Below are 21,768 nucleotides of genomic sequence, written 5' to 3' on the forward strand. Positions count from 1 at the left end.
GTCACTCTGCTGATCGGTGAGTGATTGACAGGAAGTGGGTGTTTCTGGGTGGCAACTGACCATTTTCCGGGAGTGTGCTAAAAAACGCAGGCGTGACAGGTGAAAACGCAGGCATGCCTGGGGAAACGGGGGAGTGGCTGGCTGAACGCAGGGCGTGTTTGTGACGTCAAAGCAGGAACTAAACTGACTGAAGTGATCGCAAGGTAGGAGTAGGTCTGGAGCTGCTCAGAAACTGCATGAAAAATTTCACGAGCAGTTCTGCTAACCTTTCGTTCGCACTTCTGCTAAGCTAAGATACACTCCCAGATGGAGGCGGCTTAGCGTTTGCACTGCTGCTAATAGTAGCTAGCGAGCGATCAACTCGGAATGAGGGACATTGTTTTTAGGCCAAAAGGTTGCACTGAGGTAGCTGGATGATTAAGCTAAGCGACACAAGAGGGCGGCACAAACACATGGTCCATCTAGGAGTGGCACTGCAGTGGCAGAGAGGATGGCAGATTTAAAAAATAGGCCCCAAAGAGCACATAATGCAAAGAAAAAAAAGAGGTGCAAGATGGAATTGTCCTTGGGCCCTCCCACCCACCCTTATGTTGTTTAAACAGGACATACTAAGTTTAATAAACCCATCATATCAGCAGCAGGTGGTCCCCCTGGAAAAAGCTAGCCAAGTTCTCCGAATGATAGCTAGCTACAAACATACCACCTCCATATTTGATGACTTTACACAGTATGAGAAGAGGCAAGAGGAAGAGGACAATGTCAAGAAGGTGATTAAAAATTAGAGAGGCACACGCAATAAGGTATAACACACAGGCTTTCACCTCCACTCCCATATTGGTGTGGAACAGAAAGGACTTTAACCAACCAAATATATAATTACCACATTACTGGACAAACTGAAAAACTAGGGGCCAAAGCCTCCAAATTTGTATCCCCTTCTCCATTTTCAGGTATTAGGATAATCTCGGATTTTATGCTGGGATGCAATTAAACTGGTGTATACCACAGGATCAAGATTGGATATTTTCTCCTCCACAGAGTCTGGAGACTTATTTTGTGGAACTCTTGTGGGTGTCCCAGTAACACGCATGTGAGCATACCTGTGTGTCTTATTTATGTTATTCATATTTTATTTTTAAATAAAGCAGCTTAGATGTTTTGCCAGCCCCTCGTGAGCCCTCACATCAGCCTCGGATCGGGCAAGTTCAGTTAGGGTGGGTTCAGTACAGTACTAAGCAGGACTGTGCAGTGATTTTTTTTGTTATACAGCAGCTGCCCTAGGGGAGCTGACCACTCTAGTCGAATCTCATTTCATATTACAAGTAGGACTGTGGGAGGAAGCAATGCTAACCTCTGTGCCAACAGTATGCCTCAGCCTGGCAAGACAGACATCTTCCTGACTGTAAGCCACCATGAGACTCCATACTGGGCCCTTATTCAGTAACTGTTTGTGCCTCACAGGAGCTCCTGGCCCATCTAGTACTGCAGTGCAATGGAAAGCTGATGCAATGCAAGATCACTGAAACTCTGTTCTTCTAACACCGTGAGGTCTTGCGATAACCCTACGCAGCCCTTACATTGTACATTTATTAAGGATAAATTATTAAGAAGAAAACATTTACAAAATAAAGGAAAAGAACCCTGTACAACAACTGCGCATCTTGTAAATAATCCCAAAATGTGGAACATTATTAATAAATAAAAATTAAGGTTGACTAATTGGAGCCATTCATTTGAGTCTCTAACATTAAATAATTGAGAAGAACCTCTCTCTAATGCTGGGTACACAGTGCACACTAGAAGATATATCTACTAGAGATGAGCGGGTTCAGACAGGGTACCCCTGGAATTATATGGCAGACATATATATAGACCTAGGTGTGTTTGGAAAATCTATTTTTTTCTGACAGTTGCCAGAGAAAATAAAGTAGGAGATGTTGCCATGTCACGTTCCGCTGGAATATGATTCTGTCTCTTCTGAGACTGATAGATTTTGGAAACAAATGTGGTCTCTCCCCACTTTATTGAAAAACACTTCATCAAAATTGCAATTTCCATTTCCACCTTTTCGGCTGTATGTTTTCTTAAATCTGGTTGTGATGTTGAAGCTTGTTTCATATTCTGCTCTAGGCTTTAATTTAAACCTAGGATCAAGTACAGCAGCAGCCCTGGAAGTATACGGCAGTGCCTCTGGACTTATACAGCAGATAGGCAGCAACCCTGGACTTATACAGCATAGGCACCACCCCTGGAGAATTACACAGCACAGCAAACAGGCAACAGCACCCCTGGACTTAAACGGCAGTGGAGCAGCACCCTTGGACTGATAGGGCAGAGGGGCAGCACCCCATATACAGCAGCACCCCTGGAATGATGTGGCAGACAAAGAAAAGACAGGGCCAGTGTACGTTTATTTTCACAGCACCCCTGTAATTTTAAAGCATACAAGACATGGCCAGTGTACATTTATTTTCAAAGCAACCCTGTATTTTTACAGTATACAAGACAGGACTCGTGTACCTTTACAACACCGCTGCATGTTTTACAGCATACAGGACAGAACTGGCCCCCTTGTATTTTTACAGCATACAGGAAAGGACCAACACCCCTGTATTTTAACAACACCCCTGTAATTTTACAGCATACAAAACAGGGCCAGTGTACCTTTACAACACCCCTGAATTTTTTGCAGCATACAGGACAGTGCCCCTGTACAGCACAGTGACAGGACAACAACACCCATGTACAGCTGCAGCACCCCTAACAGCACAGGACACCACAGTGACAGGACAGCACCCCTAACAGAACACAGGACAGCACCCCTAGAGAGCACACACTGACCCCACCCGACATCACCGCCCACAGAGAGACAGAGGTCTGTCTCCCTCACTCTCCAAGTCCGGAGTGAAAATGGCGACGATACTCGGCTCTTTATATGGAATCCAAAACCCATGAGAATCCGACAGTGGGATGATGATGTTTTGCCTTGTTCTGGGATCAGAGTCTGGCGGGATGTCCCGAGCTGGAATCGGTTCTTGGCTCGGATCGTCAAGTTCGGAGGGTTCGGATCTCGGAGATCCAAACCCGCTCATCTCTAATCTATATATATATATATATATATAATTATGAAAGCCCTCACTCACTGACTCATCACTAATTTTTTTACTTCCCGATATGTTAGGAAGCTGAAATTTAACATAGGTATTCTTCAGGTGGGAAATAGGAAAACAACGTAATTAGAATTTTAATAAAACTCCCCTAAGGGGATGAAAAAGGGGTTTACATAATGACGTAATTACCGATGCATGGCTTGCATTGCGTGAACAACAATGCTTAAATGGACATTCAGATCAAAATTTGTATTGCTCCTCCAGTGGGTAGAATTTAATAAACTACAAAAAATGGTCCAATCAATTTTTACCGTATCTGCTACGGATGCTCCTCTGGTAACACTAAGAAACATGGATTAATATTTACTTACATTAAGAAGTCTCAAATGTACATCTCTATAGATTTACCATATTTTTAACACTCATTTATATGTACAACCGGGAAAATCAGAAACTCCCGTGCAAAGAACGGGTGGAACAGCTAGTTATAAGTTAGAGCTAAGTCCGAGCTGGTGTTAAAGTTATGTGGTGTGGTTACCAAGTAAAAGTTTATGAAAATGTGTAATTTCAGGGGCTCACATGCCCCTTATATGCCATCGATAGGCAATTAAGTTGCTGTCTGCCGAGATCCCAGAAATCAGAATACCGATGCCAGAATCCTGACACCCGGTAAAATACTGGTGGTTGGAATCCTGACCGCCGCCCCGAATCCCCACTTGGGTGGTGGCCCACGCCACCATCCGATGGGGAATATAACGCTGTGTATGTGTAAGTGTGGTGAGCCCACGTGGGGACACGCTGTGCTCGCTGCCGGTATTCTGGCTGTTAGGATCCCGCGGTCGGTCTCTACTGAATCCATGCCATCAGAACCCCTACATGCTCTTTGATATGTCATCAGGGGCAGGATGTATGATGCTTTGCATTTTGAATGCGATGGTATCCCGTCACTTTTTGCAAGCATAACAGGGTTTATTAAAGCCGTATGCTTGAAGAAAATCACAAAGGACAGCTCTCCGAGTGAGAGCTGCTTTTGGCGATAGAAGGACTTCTGGGTTTAGGACCCAGAAGTCCTTCTGTGCATGCGTTGAGTGATGCACGCACTGTGGGGAATGCTGGGAGGGATACGATTGGATCTCTCTCAGGAGGAATCACAAAAGAAACCCACAGGCTTCAATAGGGCAATGATATCTAAAGATGGCATTGCCCACCGCATCCATGCCCTGGAATGTATCGCATTCTGGAGCTTGGTGCAATGCGGTAAGCGGGCAAACCTCCAAAATGCCATCTTCTAAAAGTAAGCACAAATCATGCTTGTTGTCTGAGGAATTCTACTTTTATTTTTTCTGAATATACATAAAGCATGCATACAAAGAGAAAAGCAGGTTCAAGTGATAATAAAGTCCAATAAAAATGTATACAGAATTTATCACTCCTAACAAACAAATACCAAAGTGAAAGAAGCTTCAAGGGAACTGATGATTATAACTAGAGATGAGCGGGTTCGATTCCCAGAGAACCGAACCCTACCGGACTTCACCACCTGAGCCTGGATCCAAGTCAGGCTCGGGTTTTCCCGCCTGACTCGGAAACCAGAACGAGGCAAAATGTCATCATCCCGCTGTCGGATTATCGCGGGGTTTCGATTCCATATAAGGACCCGCGCGTTGCCACCATTTTCACTCCAGTGTCGGAGAGTGTAGTGAGAGGACGTGTCCTCAGTGTCTGTGTGGGCGGGAAAGTGGGGTGGCGATTCCAGTGCCGTCTTGTGCTGCTCAGTCCAGTGTAGTGTCTTATGCAGCATCAGTCCAGCCAGTCACAGTGGTGGTGTCCTCTGCTGCTATATGTCCCCAGTGCTGCTGTATAAGTCCCTTGCAGTTTTGCTGTGTTGTCTTGCATCAGACCAGGGGTAGTGTCTTGTGTAGCATCAGTCCAGTGACCAGTCACAGTGGTGGTGTCCTCTGCTGCCATATATCCAGTGTTACTGCCGTATAATTCCCGTGATACAGGCGTATTATTCCCGTGATACTGGCTTATAATTCCCGTGATACTGGCGTATAATTCCAGTGATATTGCCGTATAATTCCAGTGATATTGCTGTATAATTCCTGTGATACTGGTTTATAATTCCAGTGATATTGCCGTATAATTCCAGTGATACTGGCGTATAATTCCAGTGATATTGCCGTAAAATTCCAGTGATATTTCTGTATAATTCCTGTGATACTGCCGTATATATATATATATATATATATATATATATGGAATTCTGATCCGCGCACACTGTGGTAAGTCCAGAGTTTGTTAATTAACTCATGTGGTGCCCGCTCATCCACTCCTGCCAGGAGTCGGGGGTTTCTAAGTAATGTCAAAAATAAGGAGAGCGCACCAGTGAATAATAATAAAAGGTAACACTTTACTTATGTAAATATCCACGTACATGTAAGTTAAGATTGATGCACTTAGCCAGTTTCTCCGGTAACTGCCGCCACGGAATGATCCTTCTGCTAGCGGGGTATTTCTCACGGAGAAGCCGTCTGACGAAGCTCCTGACGAAGTCCCTAAGTGACGAAACGCGTTGGGCGTGGCTTGCATCGGCAGACGAAGTGTGTTTTCCGTCTGATACAGAGCAGACGGCTTCTCCGTGAGAAATACCCCGCTAGCAGAAGGATCATTCCGTGGCGGCAGTTACCGGAGAAACTGGCTAAGTGCATCAATCATAACTTACATGTACGTGGATATTTACATAAGTAAAGTGTTACCTTTTATTATTATTCACTGGTGCGCTCTCCTTATTTTTGACATTACTTAGAAACCCCCGACTCCTGGCAGGAGTGGATGAGCGGGCACCACATGAGTTAATTAACAAACTCTGGACTTACCACAGTGTGCGCTCACTGGTGTGCTCTCCTTATTTTTGACATATATATATATATATATATGCAGCAACGTATTGGCACTCACCCTTCACAATAAACGCGGCCCCGGTGCCCTCTGGAATCTGTAGTACATACAGCGACTCCTAGCATGCAGCTAGTTTATATTAGATTCAGTTATGTTCACTTTAACGCACAATTATTATATTCAATAAGCACTTTTATTTACAGACACTGGGCACTGCCATGGGCACCAAGTTCGCCCCTAGTTTTGCCAAACTATATATGGGCCACTTTGAGGATAATTATATCTGGGTGGCCCTTTTGGGGCGAGCTTGGTGCTCTATGGCAGGTATATAGATGATTTGTTTTTTATATGGGATGGGGATACAAATTCTGCACAGTTATTTGTTGAGCACTTAAATCATAATAATTTTGTATGATGCCTGGAGAGTTAAAAATCCCACGACACGAGACTACACCTTTTATTCACATGTACATAGATCATACTCCCGAATTGACATGGCCATTGCAGATAGACCAACGTTAGCCTCTATACGCAAGATTACCATCTTGCCAATGACGTGGTCGGACCATTCCCCTCTATTTCTGAGCTGGGATGTCTTCTCATATAATGCCCCCCCGGGACCCTGGAGATTAGGTTCCCATCTATTAAATAAACCTGAGGGCCTACAGGCTGTACAGGCGGCTTTGGAATTGTACTTATGCACTAATCAACCATCAGACACCTCTACGTTCACCCATTGGTGTGCGTTGAAAGCCGTGGTCCGAGGCTCAGCGATACAAATCGCGGCTAAATTGAAACGAGACTCACGCCAACAGCTGGCCTCTGCGGAGCAGGAGGTCGCTTCACTAGAGAAGGCCCATAAAAAAGACCCCTCAAACAAAGCCATTTTCTCTAAGCTACTATCAGCCAGGGACAAAGTTAATTCCTTTGCGCTTGCTGAGGTCCACCGCAACATTCAGCGGCTTAACCAAACATATTATTCCTTAGGCAATAGAGCGGGAAGACTTCTTGCTCGTAAACTTCGTGGACGCAGAGCTCGAGAACGGATACAAGCAGTATATAATTCCAAGGGCACCAAAGTTATGGACCCCTCAGATATAGCCAACGCGTTCGCGGACTACTACTGCCAATTATATAATTTAAAAAAGGACCCTGATACTCCTCAACCTGAGCCTCTGGAAATTTCTGAGTTCCTCCAGACTCTCCCCCTCCCATCTTTGTCGAAACAAGACACTGAACTCATTGACTCCCCATGGACTCTGGAGGAAATAAACACGGCTATTAACTCCCTTCCCCTTAATAAGGCCCCTGGCCCAGACGGATACCCGTCTAACTTCTATAAGCAATTTGATAAACTGCTCGCCCCTACCTTATTAAATGTGTTTCATGAAGCCTCCACCAACTCCTATTTCCCGAAAGAAATGCTAGAATCCCAAATTGTAACAATCCCGAAACCCGGCAAATCACCCACTTCCGTCCAAAACTATCGCCCCATAGCTTTGCTCAATGTTGATGTCAAACTTTTTGCGAAACTAATAGCAAATAGACTTGCTCCCCTTTTACCCGCCCTGATCGACCCGGATCAAGTTGGATTTGTGGTAGGTAGACAGGCTTCTGATAACACTAGGAGAGTGATCAATATCATTGAACACTGCCGACAGGCTGATCAACCTCTCTTGCTCCTCTCACTTGATGCCGAAAAGGCATTCGACAGACTCCATTGGAATTATATGCAGCATACACTCCGCAGGTTTGGCATTAGAGGCCGCTTTCTTAACTCTATATTAGCCCTATATTCCTGCCCATCAGCTAGAGTATTCACGAATGGGTGCCATTCTACGAGATTTGAAATTACTAATGGTACCCGACAAGGATGCCCCCTGTCCCCATTAATATTCGCTCTAGCGATTGAACCATTAGCGGAATGTATTAGAAGAGATAATCTAATCTTGGGTCCCCATATAGGCGGGAAACAGCACAAGATAAGTCTCTTTGCAGATGATATTTTGCTCTGTCTCTTGCAACCGAGATCCTCCTTACCCCACCTACATGCTATCCTTGACCAATATGCTAAAATGTCGTACTACAAGCTTAATACCGCTAAAACCGAAGCCCTCCCACTGAACATAAATACAGACGAAGTCCTCTCCCTGAAAACAAAATACAAATACTCCTGGCAATCACTATCCCTTCGATACCTGGGAGTCCACCTCTCTAGGGAGGAAGATCTCCTGACATGTAACTTTGACCCACTTCTAGCAGCATTTAGAACACTTACCAAAGACTGGATGTTGCAGGATGTCTCCTGGCTTGGGCGCGTGGCGGCGGCAAAAATGGTGCTCCTACCGAAGCTAATGTACCTTTTTAGAACTATCCCTCGTCCTCTCCCGAAGAAAACTTGTAACGATTTTAATAAGATCCTTTCCAACTACATCTGGGCGGGGAAAAAACCTAAAATAGCTAGATCCACTCTTTCAGCCCCTAAGGTCAAGGGAGGAGCAGCCTACCCTGATATAGAAAACTACCACAAAGCGTGCATTTTGAGCCAAATCAGAGATTGGATCGACGTAGATACAGTGAAACCATGGGTACTTGTCGAACAGACAACAGTGTCTCCATTCTGCCTGGCAGATCTGTTGTGGCTCCCAATGTCTGCTATCCCTATGTCAATTCATAAAAATAAAGCGATCCAATGCACATTAACTGCCTGGCATACTCTCCTCTCACCCGAAGCTAAGCAATCTCTCCCTTTCCCCCAGCTTTCATTAAAAACGATAACTCTAATGATCCCCAACCTGTCCCTACGCTCCTGGTCAGACCGGGGCCTACTGACGCTCCAGGATATCCATTCACAGGGTATGTTAGTCCCATTCACCCATTTGCAAACGCATTTCCACATTCAGAAACAGGACTTCTATAAGTATCTCCAAATACGAAACTGGCTCTCCAGACATCGCCCCAACCCCTCAGCTATTAAATATCTTCCCAAGATGCTCCCTCTTCTTGCTCGCACCAAACAGAGTAGAGGCAATGTCTCCAGATGGTATAATTACTTAATTTCAGAAATGACGACCCATACGTTTGGGTCCCAAAGTAGGTGGGAAGCTGACCTGCCCAATGTATTCACTGAAGAGATATGGTTGAGAATTTATCACTCATGCTTTAAAATTTCACGCTGTATAGGTCATTCGGAAATGTTTTTTAAATTAATCCACAGAGCATACCTCACCCCAGATCGGCTGCATAAGATATGGCCGGATGTCTCCCCCTACTGCTGGAGGGGGTGTGGACAGATTGGGAACATTATGCATGTGTTTTGGTCCTGCCCAATGTTACAACCTTTGTGGAAAGAAGTTTTTGTCCTAATCTCAGATGTGCTTGGATATACTGTCCCCTTGGACCCTCTTATAGCCCTATTTCACTACCCCCACCCGCACGTAGCTGTCTCAGATACGTACTTACTGGGACACATTCTTATAGCTTCGAAAGCCTCCATAGCCCAATTATGGAAATCAGCAAAATTACCTGACATTATAGCCATTAAAAAGAAAATTCATAATCATCATGTCTTTGAAACGTCAGGTAAACAATATTCCCAGTCTGGCTCCCGTGTTATTGCTGGTTGGCTGAAATGGGATGACTATATCAGAAGAAGTAACTCCCCCTGGGTTGACATCCCACACCTTACCATGGACAATCTTATATCACCCCCCTTATGCACATAAATTTGAGCTAGAAATGAATTTGACCACATAGACCTCAGGTCAGGAGTTCTCCTAATTTCCTATAGGTTCATGTGTCTCAATGAAGTTAATATTCTTGACTATATTGTTTACCATACAGATAGGCATGTTGGCTTCTCCCCTTCCCCTCCCCCCCCCCTTTTTTTTTTTTTTTTTTTTTTTTCTCTTTCTCTTTCAGCTCTATTTGTTTCTTTTTCTTTTCTCTACATCCATGTTTAACTGACTTCTTTATAGAAATGATAGCTAATACTCCGCTGTTTTATATCTAAATGCTCTTTATTGAATTTGTAACTGCTATTCATAAACTTCAATAAAAACTATTGTAAAAAAAAAAAAAATCATAATAATTTTGGATTAAAATTTACTAGCACTATACATGACACTCATATTACCTTCCTGGATATTGCCCTCGATATTAGAAATAAAAGAATAGTTACGTCCACTTACAAAAAAACAGTGGACTGTAACAAATTTCTGAACTATAACAGTTGTCATTATCAGCCATGGCTCAGAAATATTCCTAAGAGTCAGTTTTTGAGGCATAAACGTAATTGTTCTGATCTTTTGGAGTTTGATAAACATGCTATGGAGCTAACTACAGCTCTTACAGAACAAAATTATCCAGTAAATATTTTGAATGATGCTCTAAAACAAGCAAGGGAAGCCGATAGAGAGACTCTTCTGAATTCAAAAAAACTAACCCAAATGGATAGTATGGAGGCCAACAATGATTTGAGATTTATAACTAAATTTAATTCCAGTTCAAAAGACATAAAAAAGATCATTAAGAGTAATATTGACATCTTGAAAGCAGACAAGATTCTGGCACCGTTATTAACAAAGGAACCACAAGTTGTTTTTAAAAAAGCGAGGAACTTACAGAGCTTTTTGACACCAAGCCACTATACAGGGCTTAATCTAGATAAGGGTACTCGAGGAACATGGCTTGATCAATATAGAAATAGTAATAAAAAAGTCTTCTTTAAATGCGGCCGTGAAGGCTGCATTACTTGTAGACATGTGATAGATAAGAGTGTGCAATTCCAATCCACTATTTATGGGAATAAATTTGAGATTAATAGTCATATTGACTGTAATACTACCTATGTTATATATTTATTAACATGTATATGTGGTGAAAAATATGTGGGTCGAACCACCCGTAAGCTTAATGTAAGATTTCTGTAGCACAGACGGAACATTCTCAAGGGGGTTCGTTCACACAGTCTTTCATCACATATCCATATAAAACATCAGGGAAAGCTTGAGGGTTTGCGCTTGCAGGGTATTGAACACATCCCTGTCACTGAGAGAGGTGGAGATAGGTTCAGCAAATTGTGCAAAAGAGAGGCATTCTGGATTTTCTCTATGGGATCTCTTTTTTCTCTAGGATTAAATCATAATATAGAGATGAATAACATCTAGACGAATGGGGAACCATGTTGATATAATGTTGTAGAAATCGGTGGTTCTCCAATAATATGGATTCATGTAAGAAATATATTAAGAATGGATGTTGGTCCTGAAAAAATATATATATGGGGTTTGGTAAAATATAATATAATAATTTATAAAAAATAAGATATTTGGAATGGACGTTCATATTGGAGGGGGTTTGAACCGGGGACCTGTGGTTTATTTTTGTTAGTCGAGACCTCTAACCACTAGACTATGATGTCTTTTTAGTATGCATAGGACCCACTTTGAGACAATTATAATTGGTCATATCTTTAGATAATTATGATAAAGGGAACCATGTGGGGCTTTATATATTCTTTATATATATGTGCATATATGTATATGTGTAAAAAAATAAATAAAATAAAAGATAATATATTTAAAAGAAATATGTAAATGTATGTAGAAAAGTAGAAATATTATATGGTAAATTAATTGTGGTGGCGAATTTGGGGTGATCACCACAGTGAATCGAACCAGATATTGTTGTCTGTGTTCCTTTGCTAAACCAGAGATTTGGTGTTTGGCTATGGGAGATATATAGGACCCCACATGGTATCTGGACATATATAAAGTTAGATATATTAAGGAGAAAAACCTTATAAACCACGCGATGCCATTAAGTAAATGAAAACAATATAACAAAATAGGCTGTATATGAAAGTGTTGATTATATTTTATGTAGAGATGTTTTTTATGTATGTTTATAAAATAAATTGATATTGTGGATAAACAAAACATTAGAACAAATGAATTCAATATAGTTAGTGTGGTCACACCTGATTCATACACTTGTATGGTATAATTAAAACCATGCTATGATTGGAGGAAAGCTCTGTTAAATACAAGGGCTGTGTACCTCACATTGAAATCCTTCTGATGAAACCGTTATGACTTGAGAACGGAGAAACACGTTAAGGGACAATTTAATATCGGAGACAGACTGCCATCCATTCAAAAACTCCATTCAACTGCTGCGGTGAAAGCGCCCTCCCTCCTTGCTGTTCCATATCTGCAATAGGTACCGGAGCCGTAATACTATCCAGTGACCAAGAGGTAACGGGGAAACACGCTGTTAATACCCGCCTGGTGGGTCCGTCAAAGCCTGCATTGGCCGGAGCTGATTGCTCTCAACACGGCATTAGAAACACCGGTATATGGACTTAAGGTGCATACACACGGAGCGATATAACTGAGCGATTTTGACTATATAGTCAAAATCGCTCAGAAAGTTAGTGCAGATCGCTCCGTGTGTATACAGGCAGCGATAGCGATGCGCGTCCCCGCTAGGTCGCTATCGCTGGGAAAAATAGTCAGTGCAGGCAAGTCAATTTTGGCTATGTCGCTGCAAAAGTTAGTCAAAATCGCTAATACTTTAAGAGGCCAGCGATTTTTCCCAGCGATAGCGATGTTGCAGGCGGCGGTGGTGCGGGCGGCGGCGGGTTGTGGCGGCGGTGCGTTGCGGTGGCGGTGTGGGCGACGGCGGGTTGCGGCGGCGGTGCGGGCGGCGGGTTGCGGTGCGGGCGGGGGAAATTTACCTTTATCTTGCAGAGTTTGGCAGCGGAGCGGTACCAGTTTCAAAAATGGCGCCTCAGCGTCATTTTTGAAATTCAAGATGGCCGCCGCGAGCCAATCACGGCTCGTCGCGTCATCGCCCCGCCCCCTCCCGCTGACTTATATAAGTCAGCGCGAGGCAGCGGCTTTCAGTCCGACGGCGGAGGAGGAGCGGAGAAGAGCTCCTGAAGACTGAAGACGCCGTGGAAGTCCTGGATGGGCGGCGGCTATGCAAAAGAGCTTAGCAGCCGCCACCCACCAGGTGAAGATGCTGGAAGTCCTGGGAAGGCGGCGGCCATGCGAAAGAGCTTAAAGGCCGCCGCCTCCCAGGTGAAGACCCAGTTTAATAAAGGATTTTTTAAAGAATGTGTCGTGTTTTTTTCCAATATTTTCTTTACAGGTGGACTACAGGTGCCAGCGGGCATGCTGGCACTTGTGGTTCTCCAAGTGCCAGCATGCTGGGGCAGGCTTGCTGGGACCTGTAGGCCACCTGTAAAGAACAATATTACTATTGAAAGGCTATCAGCCTCCCATCCACCGCCCACGGATGGGGGGGACAGCCTCGGGCTTCACCCCTGGCCCTTGGGTGGCTGGAGGGGGGGACCCCTTGATTTAAGGGGTCCTCACTCCTCCAGTGTACCCCGGCCAGGGGTGACTAGTTGGGGGGGTAATGGCACGGCCGCAGGGACCAATATAAAAGTGTCCCCCGGCTGTGGCATTATCTCCCTGGCTAGTGGAGCCCGGTGCTGGTTTGGAAAATATGGGGGACCGCTATGTCTTTTGTCCCCCGTATTTTTTAAACCAGGACCGGACGCAGAGCCCGGTGCTGGTTGTCTAAATATGGGGGAACCCTACTCATTTTTTCCTCTGTATTTTAACAACCAGGACTGGCTCAAAGAGCCCGAGGCTGGTTTTACATAGGAGGGGGGACCCCACGCAAATTATTTTTTTAACTTTTAGCTATTTAAATACCAGCCACCCTGTAAAATCGTCCTATATATGACACTCATCCCCTTATTTAAATGAGATAGTCAAAATCTCCCATAGCCAAAATCTCCCATAGCCAAAATCTCTTGCATAGTTAGACAAAATCTCTGGTAAAGTTAGTCAAAATCTCCTACTGCCAGTTCAAGGGAAAAGTTAGTCAAAATCTCTCATAGTCAAAATCTCTCCGTGTGTATGCACCTTTACACTCAGACACTGAGGTTAACGGAGGTGGAGCATAGCGCAATACCGCGCACTGAAAAGGGTGAGAACCTAAATACTATCTGGGACTGTGTGACATACAATACTCAACATCCAATCAGACTGTAATTATCCAACAATGTTTAAAATGCGCATGGAATAATTGATACAAATGACATTCTTTCCTATTCACAGCTAATATAGAAAAGTGAAAAAGGGATTATTACAGATATATGGTGTGATCACAATATTAGGGATCCCATAAGATATATGGTTGGAGAGTTCTAATCCAATAGTGTAATCTTTAGCTTTTTAACTTGTAATTGTTTTATCCACTGTTTTACAATAAATATGAAATATTTTTGCGCTCCCTTGGTTTAAATTATTATTTAAATTATTGTATATTTGCTTATAGTAGGACATTTCAGACTACACTGTGGGAGCTGCATAGTTTTTAATTGTGTGTAATGATAATAATATTCTTATACAGCTCTGTGGAAAACTATCTTGCGCCCAAAATTGATTCTGTGCGTACATAGTCCGATGGATTAACAATACACTCCACTGTGTATGTATGCGCACAATCAAAATATATATATATATATATCTTTGTTTTAGGCTTGAGCTATTGATTTGCCTCACAACAGTTAATGACATTGAGATATACTGTATAAAGGTTCTATTGCGAGTGACCATTAATAAATTCATGTGATCCTAAATAACATATTGGAGCAATAAACAGCAATATAAAACTTGAATTATTGTGCCTAGAACCTAATAATTAGTAAATATGTCCCTTGGACTTCTTAAATCCAGTCCTTTAAACATGTAGAATATCCCAAATATGGCCCTCCTTCCACATGCTTTATCCCTAGCACTATCCTTGTTTCCAGCACTCCTTGTCCCCTAGGTGGTATATTTACTAAAAGGAGGTTTGTCAAAGCCGCCAATCATCACTGGCTTGACTTGGGAACAGAATTAAATGTTAAATTAGAGTTGTGTAGCACTGAATCCTATTTTGTAAATCAGTGACTTTAACAAACCCCTAGTCACCTTCTGGGTAGCATTGTTTCTCCTAATGCAGTGGTTCCCAAACGCAGTCTTCAAGGCACCCCAACAGTCAAGGTTTTAGGGATATCCCTGCTTATGCACAGATGGTATAATCAAACTGACTGAGGTACTGTACTAATAAAGTCACCTGTGCCTAAACATAGATATGCTTAAAACCTGGACTGTTGGGGTGCCTTGATGACCACATTTGGGAACCACTGTCCTAATGTATAAAGGTGCTGATTCAATAAAGCAGAATTTGCAATCCTTCTGAATGCATACTGAGGGGTAAGCTGGCATGCAGGAGGCCCGCTGCCATGTTTCTAATCGCGGCTTCATGCCCATGCAAAGCACCCCATTTCCAAAATGCTGCCCCCATTTGCCCACCTCTGCCCCCGCATCGCTCCATCTCCGCCTAGGAAACAGAGCAATCCAAACCCCCCTGCCGCCCCACAGAAAATGCGGGCGCATGCGCAGGACGGGTGCTGCGCATGCACCCATATCCTTTAAGCAATTTTTGCGGTTGGATCGCGTAGTATTTACAGTATTAGTAAAAGCGACTTTTGCTAAGAGAATAGTGACTGGACAGTCACATTAATAAATGTGATCATGTATATTTCTCTAACGTCCTAGAGGATGCTGGGACTCCGTAAGGACCATGGGGGATAGACGGGCTCCGCAGGAGACATGGGCACTTTAAGAAAGACTTTGACTCTGGGTGTGCACTGGCTCCTCCCTCTATGCCCCTCCTCCAGACCTCAGTTTGCGACTGTGCACAGAGGAGATGGGTGCACTACAGGGAGCTCTCCTGAGTTTCCTGCTAAGAAAGTATATTTGTTAGGTTTTTTATTTTCAGGGAGCACTGCTGGCAACAGACTCCCTGCATCGAGGGACTGAGGAGAGAGAAACAGACCTACTTCTCTGAGTTTCAAGGTCTTGTTTCTTAGGCTACTGGACACGATTAGCTCCAGAGGGAGTCGAAACAGAGGTTCGCCCTGGACGTTCGTCCCAGAGCCGCGCCGCCGTCCTCCTCACAGAGCCGGAAGATAGAAGCCGGGTGAGTATGAGAAGAAAGAAGGCTTCAAAGGCGGCAGAAGACTTCATAATCTTCACTGAGGTAACGCACAGCACTGCAGCTGTGCGCCATTGCTCCCACACACCTCACACACAGCAGTCACTGTAAGGGTGCAGGGCGCAGGGGGGGGCGCCCTGGGCAGCAATATAAACCTCTTATTTGGCAAAAGAGAGCATATATACAGCTGGACACTGTATATATGCATGAGCCCCCGCCAATTTTACACTTTTAGCAGGACTGAAGCTCGCCGCCGAGGGGGCGGGGCTTCTCCCTCAGCACTCACCAGCTCCATGTTTTTCTCCACAGCACCACTGAGAGGAAGCGCCCCGGACTCTCCCCTGCTTATACCACGGTAGAAGAGAGGGTTTTAAAGAAGAGGGGGGGGCACATAATTCGGCACAGATAATAATAACAGCGCTACAGGGTAAACATTAAATTGCTGTGTTTTTCCTGGGTCATATTGCGCTGGGGTGTGTACTGGCATACTCTCTCTCTGTCTCTCCAAAGGGCCTTGTGGGGGAACTGTCTTCAGAAGAGCGTTCCCTGAGTGTGTGGTGTGTCGGTACGTGTGTGTCGACATGTCTGAGGTAAAAGGCTCTCCTAAGGAGGAGATGGAGCAAATGTGTGTGTGTGTGGTGTCTCCGTCGACAACGCCGACGCCTGCTTGGATATGTGAAATTAAGTGCTAAGATGAATTTATTACACAAAAGATTAGAGAACAGACAGGGAATCTACCCATGTCTGTCCCTATGTCACAGAGACCTTCAGAGTCTCACAACGCTCACTATCCAAAATAATAGACACTGATATCGACACGGAGTCTGACTCCAGTGTCGACTACGATAATGCAAAGTACAGCCAAAACTGGCAGAAAAGTATACAATATATGATTATTGTAATAAAAGATGTTTTGCATATCACTGATGACACATCTGTCCCTGACACGAGGGTATACATGTCTAAGGGGAAGAAAGCTGAGGTAAATTTCCCTCCTCTCATGAAGAAAAAGAACGTGAATCTCCAGACAAGAAGCTGCAGCTTCCCAAAAAGAATTCTCAGGGAGTATCCTTTCCCTAATGGGGCCAGGATACGATGGGAATCTTCCCCTAGGGTGTACAAGGCATTGACACGTTAACCCAAAAAAGGTAGCGCTGACTTTACAGCTATCCTCAGGGATCCTGCAGATAGCATCCAGTAAACGTATTTTGAAGTCCATTTACACACATTCTGGTACACTACTCAGACCGGCGATTGTGTCGGCATGGGTTTATAGTGCTGTAGCAGCGTAGACAGATACCTTATCAGCGGAGATTGAAACCCTAGATAAGGATACCTTGTCATTGTCCCTAGTATATATATATATATATATATATATATATATATATATATGTAAAAGATGTTGTCTTATATATATATATATATATATATATATATGAAAAAGAAAACAATGGAGGGCGCAATGGTGAGTGTAATCATCAAAAGTGCTTTACTGGCAAAGTATTCACTCACATACATTGAAAGTAAAAGGTAACCAGCGCAGTGTAGACAGCTCGTGTAGCCTCCGGATGGCATACACCGATGTACAACATTGCTCTAGGGATACCAACAGCCGCTCTGGACATCCAGCCGCATGGACGACAAACGGACCTCACACGCCGCTCATCTGGGCACTGGATCCACGTCACAAGTCCTGCTGGTCACGCCCAACGCGTTTCGTCACCCCCTGACGAAGTCCCGTGCGCGACTTTATTTTTTTCATATATATATATATAGTGGAAGGAGTAGCGTAGGCGGCACTCAACAGGCTGCAGTCAGATTGCTTAAACTGACATGATTTTTATTGACTTGTTGCCAACATGTTTCGGAGCCGCAGCTCCGTCCTCAGGTCCAAACAGGACGGAGCTGCGGCTCCGAAACATGTTGGCAACAAGTCAATAGAAATCATGTCAGTTTAAGCAATCCGACTGCAGCCTGTTGAGTGCCACCTACCCTACTCCTTCCACTGCACATTGGGACGATCATCCCTCAAGGAAGGCACCACAGCAAGTATACATCATAGAGCCGGAGTGCCGGGCATCTTTGTTATTCTATATATATATATATATATATATATATATATATAAGACATGCCCAAAGAGACGTTAGTCTACTGGGTTCTAGAGTCAACGCTATGTCGATTTCTGCTAGACGTGTCCTGTGGAACATGCAATGGACAGGTGATGCCGACTAAAAGAGGCATATGGAGTTGTTGCCTTACAAGGGTGAGGAATTGTTCGGAGAGGGCCTCTCGGATCTCGTCTCCACGGCTACGGCAGGTAAATCAAATTTTTTACCATATATTCCCTCACAATCTAAGAAAGCGGCTCATTATCAGATGCAGTCCTTTCGTTCCAATAAAAGCAAGAGAGCACATGGATCGTCCTTTCTTGCCAGAGGTAAGGCCAGAGGGAAAAAGCTGCACAACACAGCTAGTTCCCAGGAACAGAAGTCCTCCCCGGCCTCTGCTAAATCCACCGCATGATGCTGGGGCTCCCCTGAGGGAGTCAGCTCCTGTGGGGGCACGTCTTCGACTGTTCAGCCACGTCTGGGTCCACTCACAGGTGGATCCATGGGCAATAGAAATTGTTTCCCAGGGTTACAGGCTGGAATTCGAAGAAGTACCTCCTCGCTGGTTTTTCAAATCGGCCCTACCGAAACAACCCCTGGAAAGGGAGATAGTGTTACATGCGATTCACAAATTGTGTCTGCAACAAGTGGTGGTAGAGGTTCCCCTGCTTCAAAGAGGGCAGGGGTACTACTCAACTCTGTTTGTGGTTCCAAAACCGGATGGTTCGGTCAGACCCATTTTAAATTTAAAATCCCTGAACCTTTACTTAAAACGGTTCATGTTCAAGATGGAATCACTCAGGGCGGTCATCGCCAGCCTAGAAGTGGGAGATTTTTTGGTATCTCTGGACATAAAGGATGCATACCTGCATGTCCCCATATATCCTCCTCATCAAGCGTACCTGAGATTGGCGGTACAGGATTGTCATTACGAATTTCAGACGTTGCCGTTTGGGCTTTCCACGGCCCTGGGAATTTTCACCAAGGTACTGGCGGAAATGATGGTGCTCCTGCGCAAGCAGGGCGTTACAATTATCCCGTACTTGGACGATCTCCTCATAAAAGCGAGGTCATGGGAGAAGTTGCTGAGCAGCGTATCACTGTCACTGAATGTGTTACAGCGACACGGCTGGATTCTCAATATTCCAAGGTCGCAGCTGAATCCTACAACTCGTCTGCCTTTCTTGGGCATGATTCTGGACACAGACCAGAAAAGGGTTTTTCTTCCGAAGGAAAAAGCGCAGGAACTCATGACTCTAGTCATGAACTTGTTGAAACCAACACAAGTGTCAGTACATCATTGCACTCAAGTTCTGGGAAAGATGGTGGCAACATACGAAGCCATTCCATACAGCAGATTCCATGCAAGTGCCTTCCAATGGGACCTATTGGACAAATGGTCCGGGTTGTATCTGCAATTGCATCAGCGGATCACCCTGTCCTCCAGGGCCAGAGTATCTCTCCTGTGGTGGCTAAACAGTGCTCACCTTCTAGAGGGCCGCAGGTTCTACTCAGGACTGGATCCTGGTGACCACAGACGTGAGCCTCCGAGGTTGGGAAGCGGTTACACAGGGAAGAAATTTCCAAGGACTTTGGTCAAGTCAAGAGACTTGTCTTCACATCAACATCCTGGAACTAAGGGCCTTATACAACACCCTACGTCAAGCGGAGATCTTACTTCGCAATCGACCAGTTCTGATCCAGTCAGACAACATCACCGCAGTAGCTCATGTAAACCGCCAAGGCGGCACAAGGAGCAGAGTGGCAATGGCAGAAGCCACCAGAGTTCTTCGCTGGGCGGAGAAACATGTAAGCGCTCTGTCAGCAGTGTTCATTCCGGGAGTGGACAACTGGGAAGCAGACTTCCTCAGCAGACACGATCTGCATCCGGGAGAGTGGGGACTTCATCAGGAAGTCTTCGCGCAGATTGCAAGTCGGTGGGGATTACCCCAAATAGACATGATGGCATCCAGTCTCAACATAAAGCTACAAAGGTATTGCGCCAGGTCAAGAGACCCTCAGGCGGTAGCTGTGGACGCCCTAGTGACACCGTGGGTGTTCCAGTCGGTATATGTGTTTCCTCCTCTTCCTCTCATACCCAAGGTGTTAAGGATAATAAGAAAAAGAGGAGTGAGAACAATTCTCATTGTTCCAGATTGGCCACGAAGGACCTGGTATCCGGATCTGCAAGAAGTGCTCACAGAAGATCCGTGGCCTCTTCCTCTAAGGCAGGACTTGTTACAACAAGGTCCCTGTCTGTTCCAAGACTTACCGCGGCTGTGTTGGACGGCATGGCGGTTGGGAGCTTTGGTATGATCCCCATGGTCCTTACGGAGTCCCAGCATCCTCTAGGACGTTAGAGAAAATTAGATTTTAAACCTACCGGTAAATCTTTTTCTCGTAGTCTGTAGAGGATGCTGGTCGCCCGTCCCAAGTGCGGACTACTCCTGCAAGACTTGTATATAGTTATTGCTTAAATAAGGGTTATGTTATAGTTTCATCGGTTTGGACCGAAACTATGTTGTTTTTCATACTGTTAACTGGTTAGTTTAACACAAGTTATATGGTGTGATTGGTGTGGCTGGTATGAATCTTGCCCTTGGATTAACAAAAATCCTTTCCTCGTACTGTCCATCTCCTGTGGGCACAGTTTCTCTAACTGAGGTCTGGAGGAGGGGCATAGAGGGAGGAGCCAGTGCACACCCAGAGTCAAGTCTTTCTTAAAGTGCCCATGTCTCCTGCGGAGCCCGTCTATCCCCCATGGTCCTTACGGAGTCCCAGCATCCTCTACGGACTACGAGAAAAAGATTTACCGGTAGGTTTAAAATCTTATTTTAACCTAAAAAAAAAAAAAAAAATACAATAATAAATTCTAGTAATTGCAGTTTAAGAACCGAAAAGAAAATCTTCTTTCCTGCCACAGTCAAAATAAAAAATATCAATTACATAATGTGAATGAAAAGTCAAATTTTTCTACTGCACTTCAGAATAATAAATGCCAAATCTGATCAGGTGCCATAGGAAATACATAGTTTTCCTAAATTTTCCTTAATTATTGCTTATCCCTAATACTGAAACATAAAAAAATTCAAATGTATATTTATTTGCTTGATTTTTGTTTAAACAAATATGCAATATTTATTTAGCATTTTACTGTTATGCATTCTGCTTAACTGTTATTATAAATGATTTTTGTATCATGTATAATATACTACTTGCATGTATTTATAGCATAGAACAAAGGTACCTGGCTGAGGTATTGCAGTCCCTGTGAAGAGCTGGGGTGTGGCGCTGTTGGTGGTATCCATGGAGATACAGTTGCACTAGAGCTTGGCTGAGTTTGTACTTGAACATTTTGTTGTTCTGTGTAAGTTGAAATACAACCATCGGCAGTTAGAAATTACAGACACAGATGATTGTGTCATCAAAAAAATTACTCCCCACACTTTCCCTCTGTTCTGCGCTCACTGTCCACCCACCTGTGTCACCCCTATCTGTCTGCCCCTCTCTTTTAGAATGTAAGCTCTCACAAGCAGGGCTCTTTCCTCTGCCTTTCCTTCTCTAGAGGTGCATACACACGGTGCGA

The 21,768-nt window shown here is 44.2% G+C and overlaps 1 protein-coding gene across 1 annotated transcript in view; it reads right to left on the bottom strand.

The window, feature by feature from the left end:
- LOC134911302 (phospholipid scramblase 1-like) overlaps window positions 1-21,500 on the bottom strand; it is a 48,365-nt gene extending 26,865 nt beyond the window's left edge. The window contains exon 1 of the mRNA XM_063919573.1: window positions 21,430-21,500. Within this exon, the coding sequence (XP_063775643.1) occupies window positions 21,430-21,490 (61 nt within the window). The 5' untranslated portion in view covers window positions 21,491-21,500. The remainder of the gene's footprint in view (window positions 1-21,429) is intronic.
- Window positions 21,501-21,768: the final 268 nt, after the last annotated feature.

Source organism: Pseudophryne corroboree, chromosome 4, assembly GCF_028390025.1.
Source record: "Pseudophryne corroboree isolate aPseCor3 chromosome 4, aPseCor3.hap2, whole genome shotgun sequence".
Lineage (NCBI taxonomy): Eukaryota > Metazoa > Chordata > Amphibia > Anura > Myobatrachidae > Pseudophryne > Pseudophryne corroboree.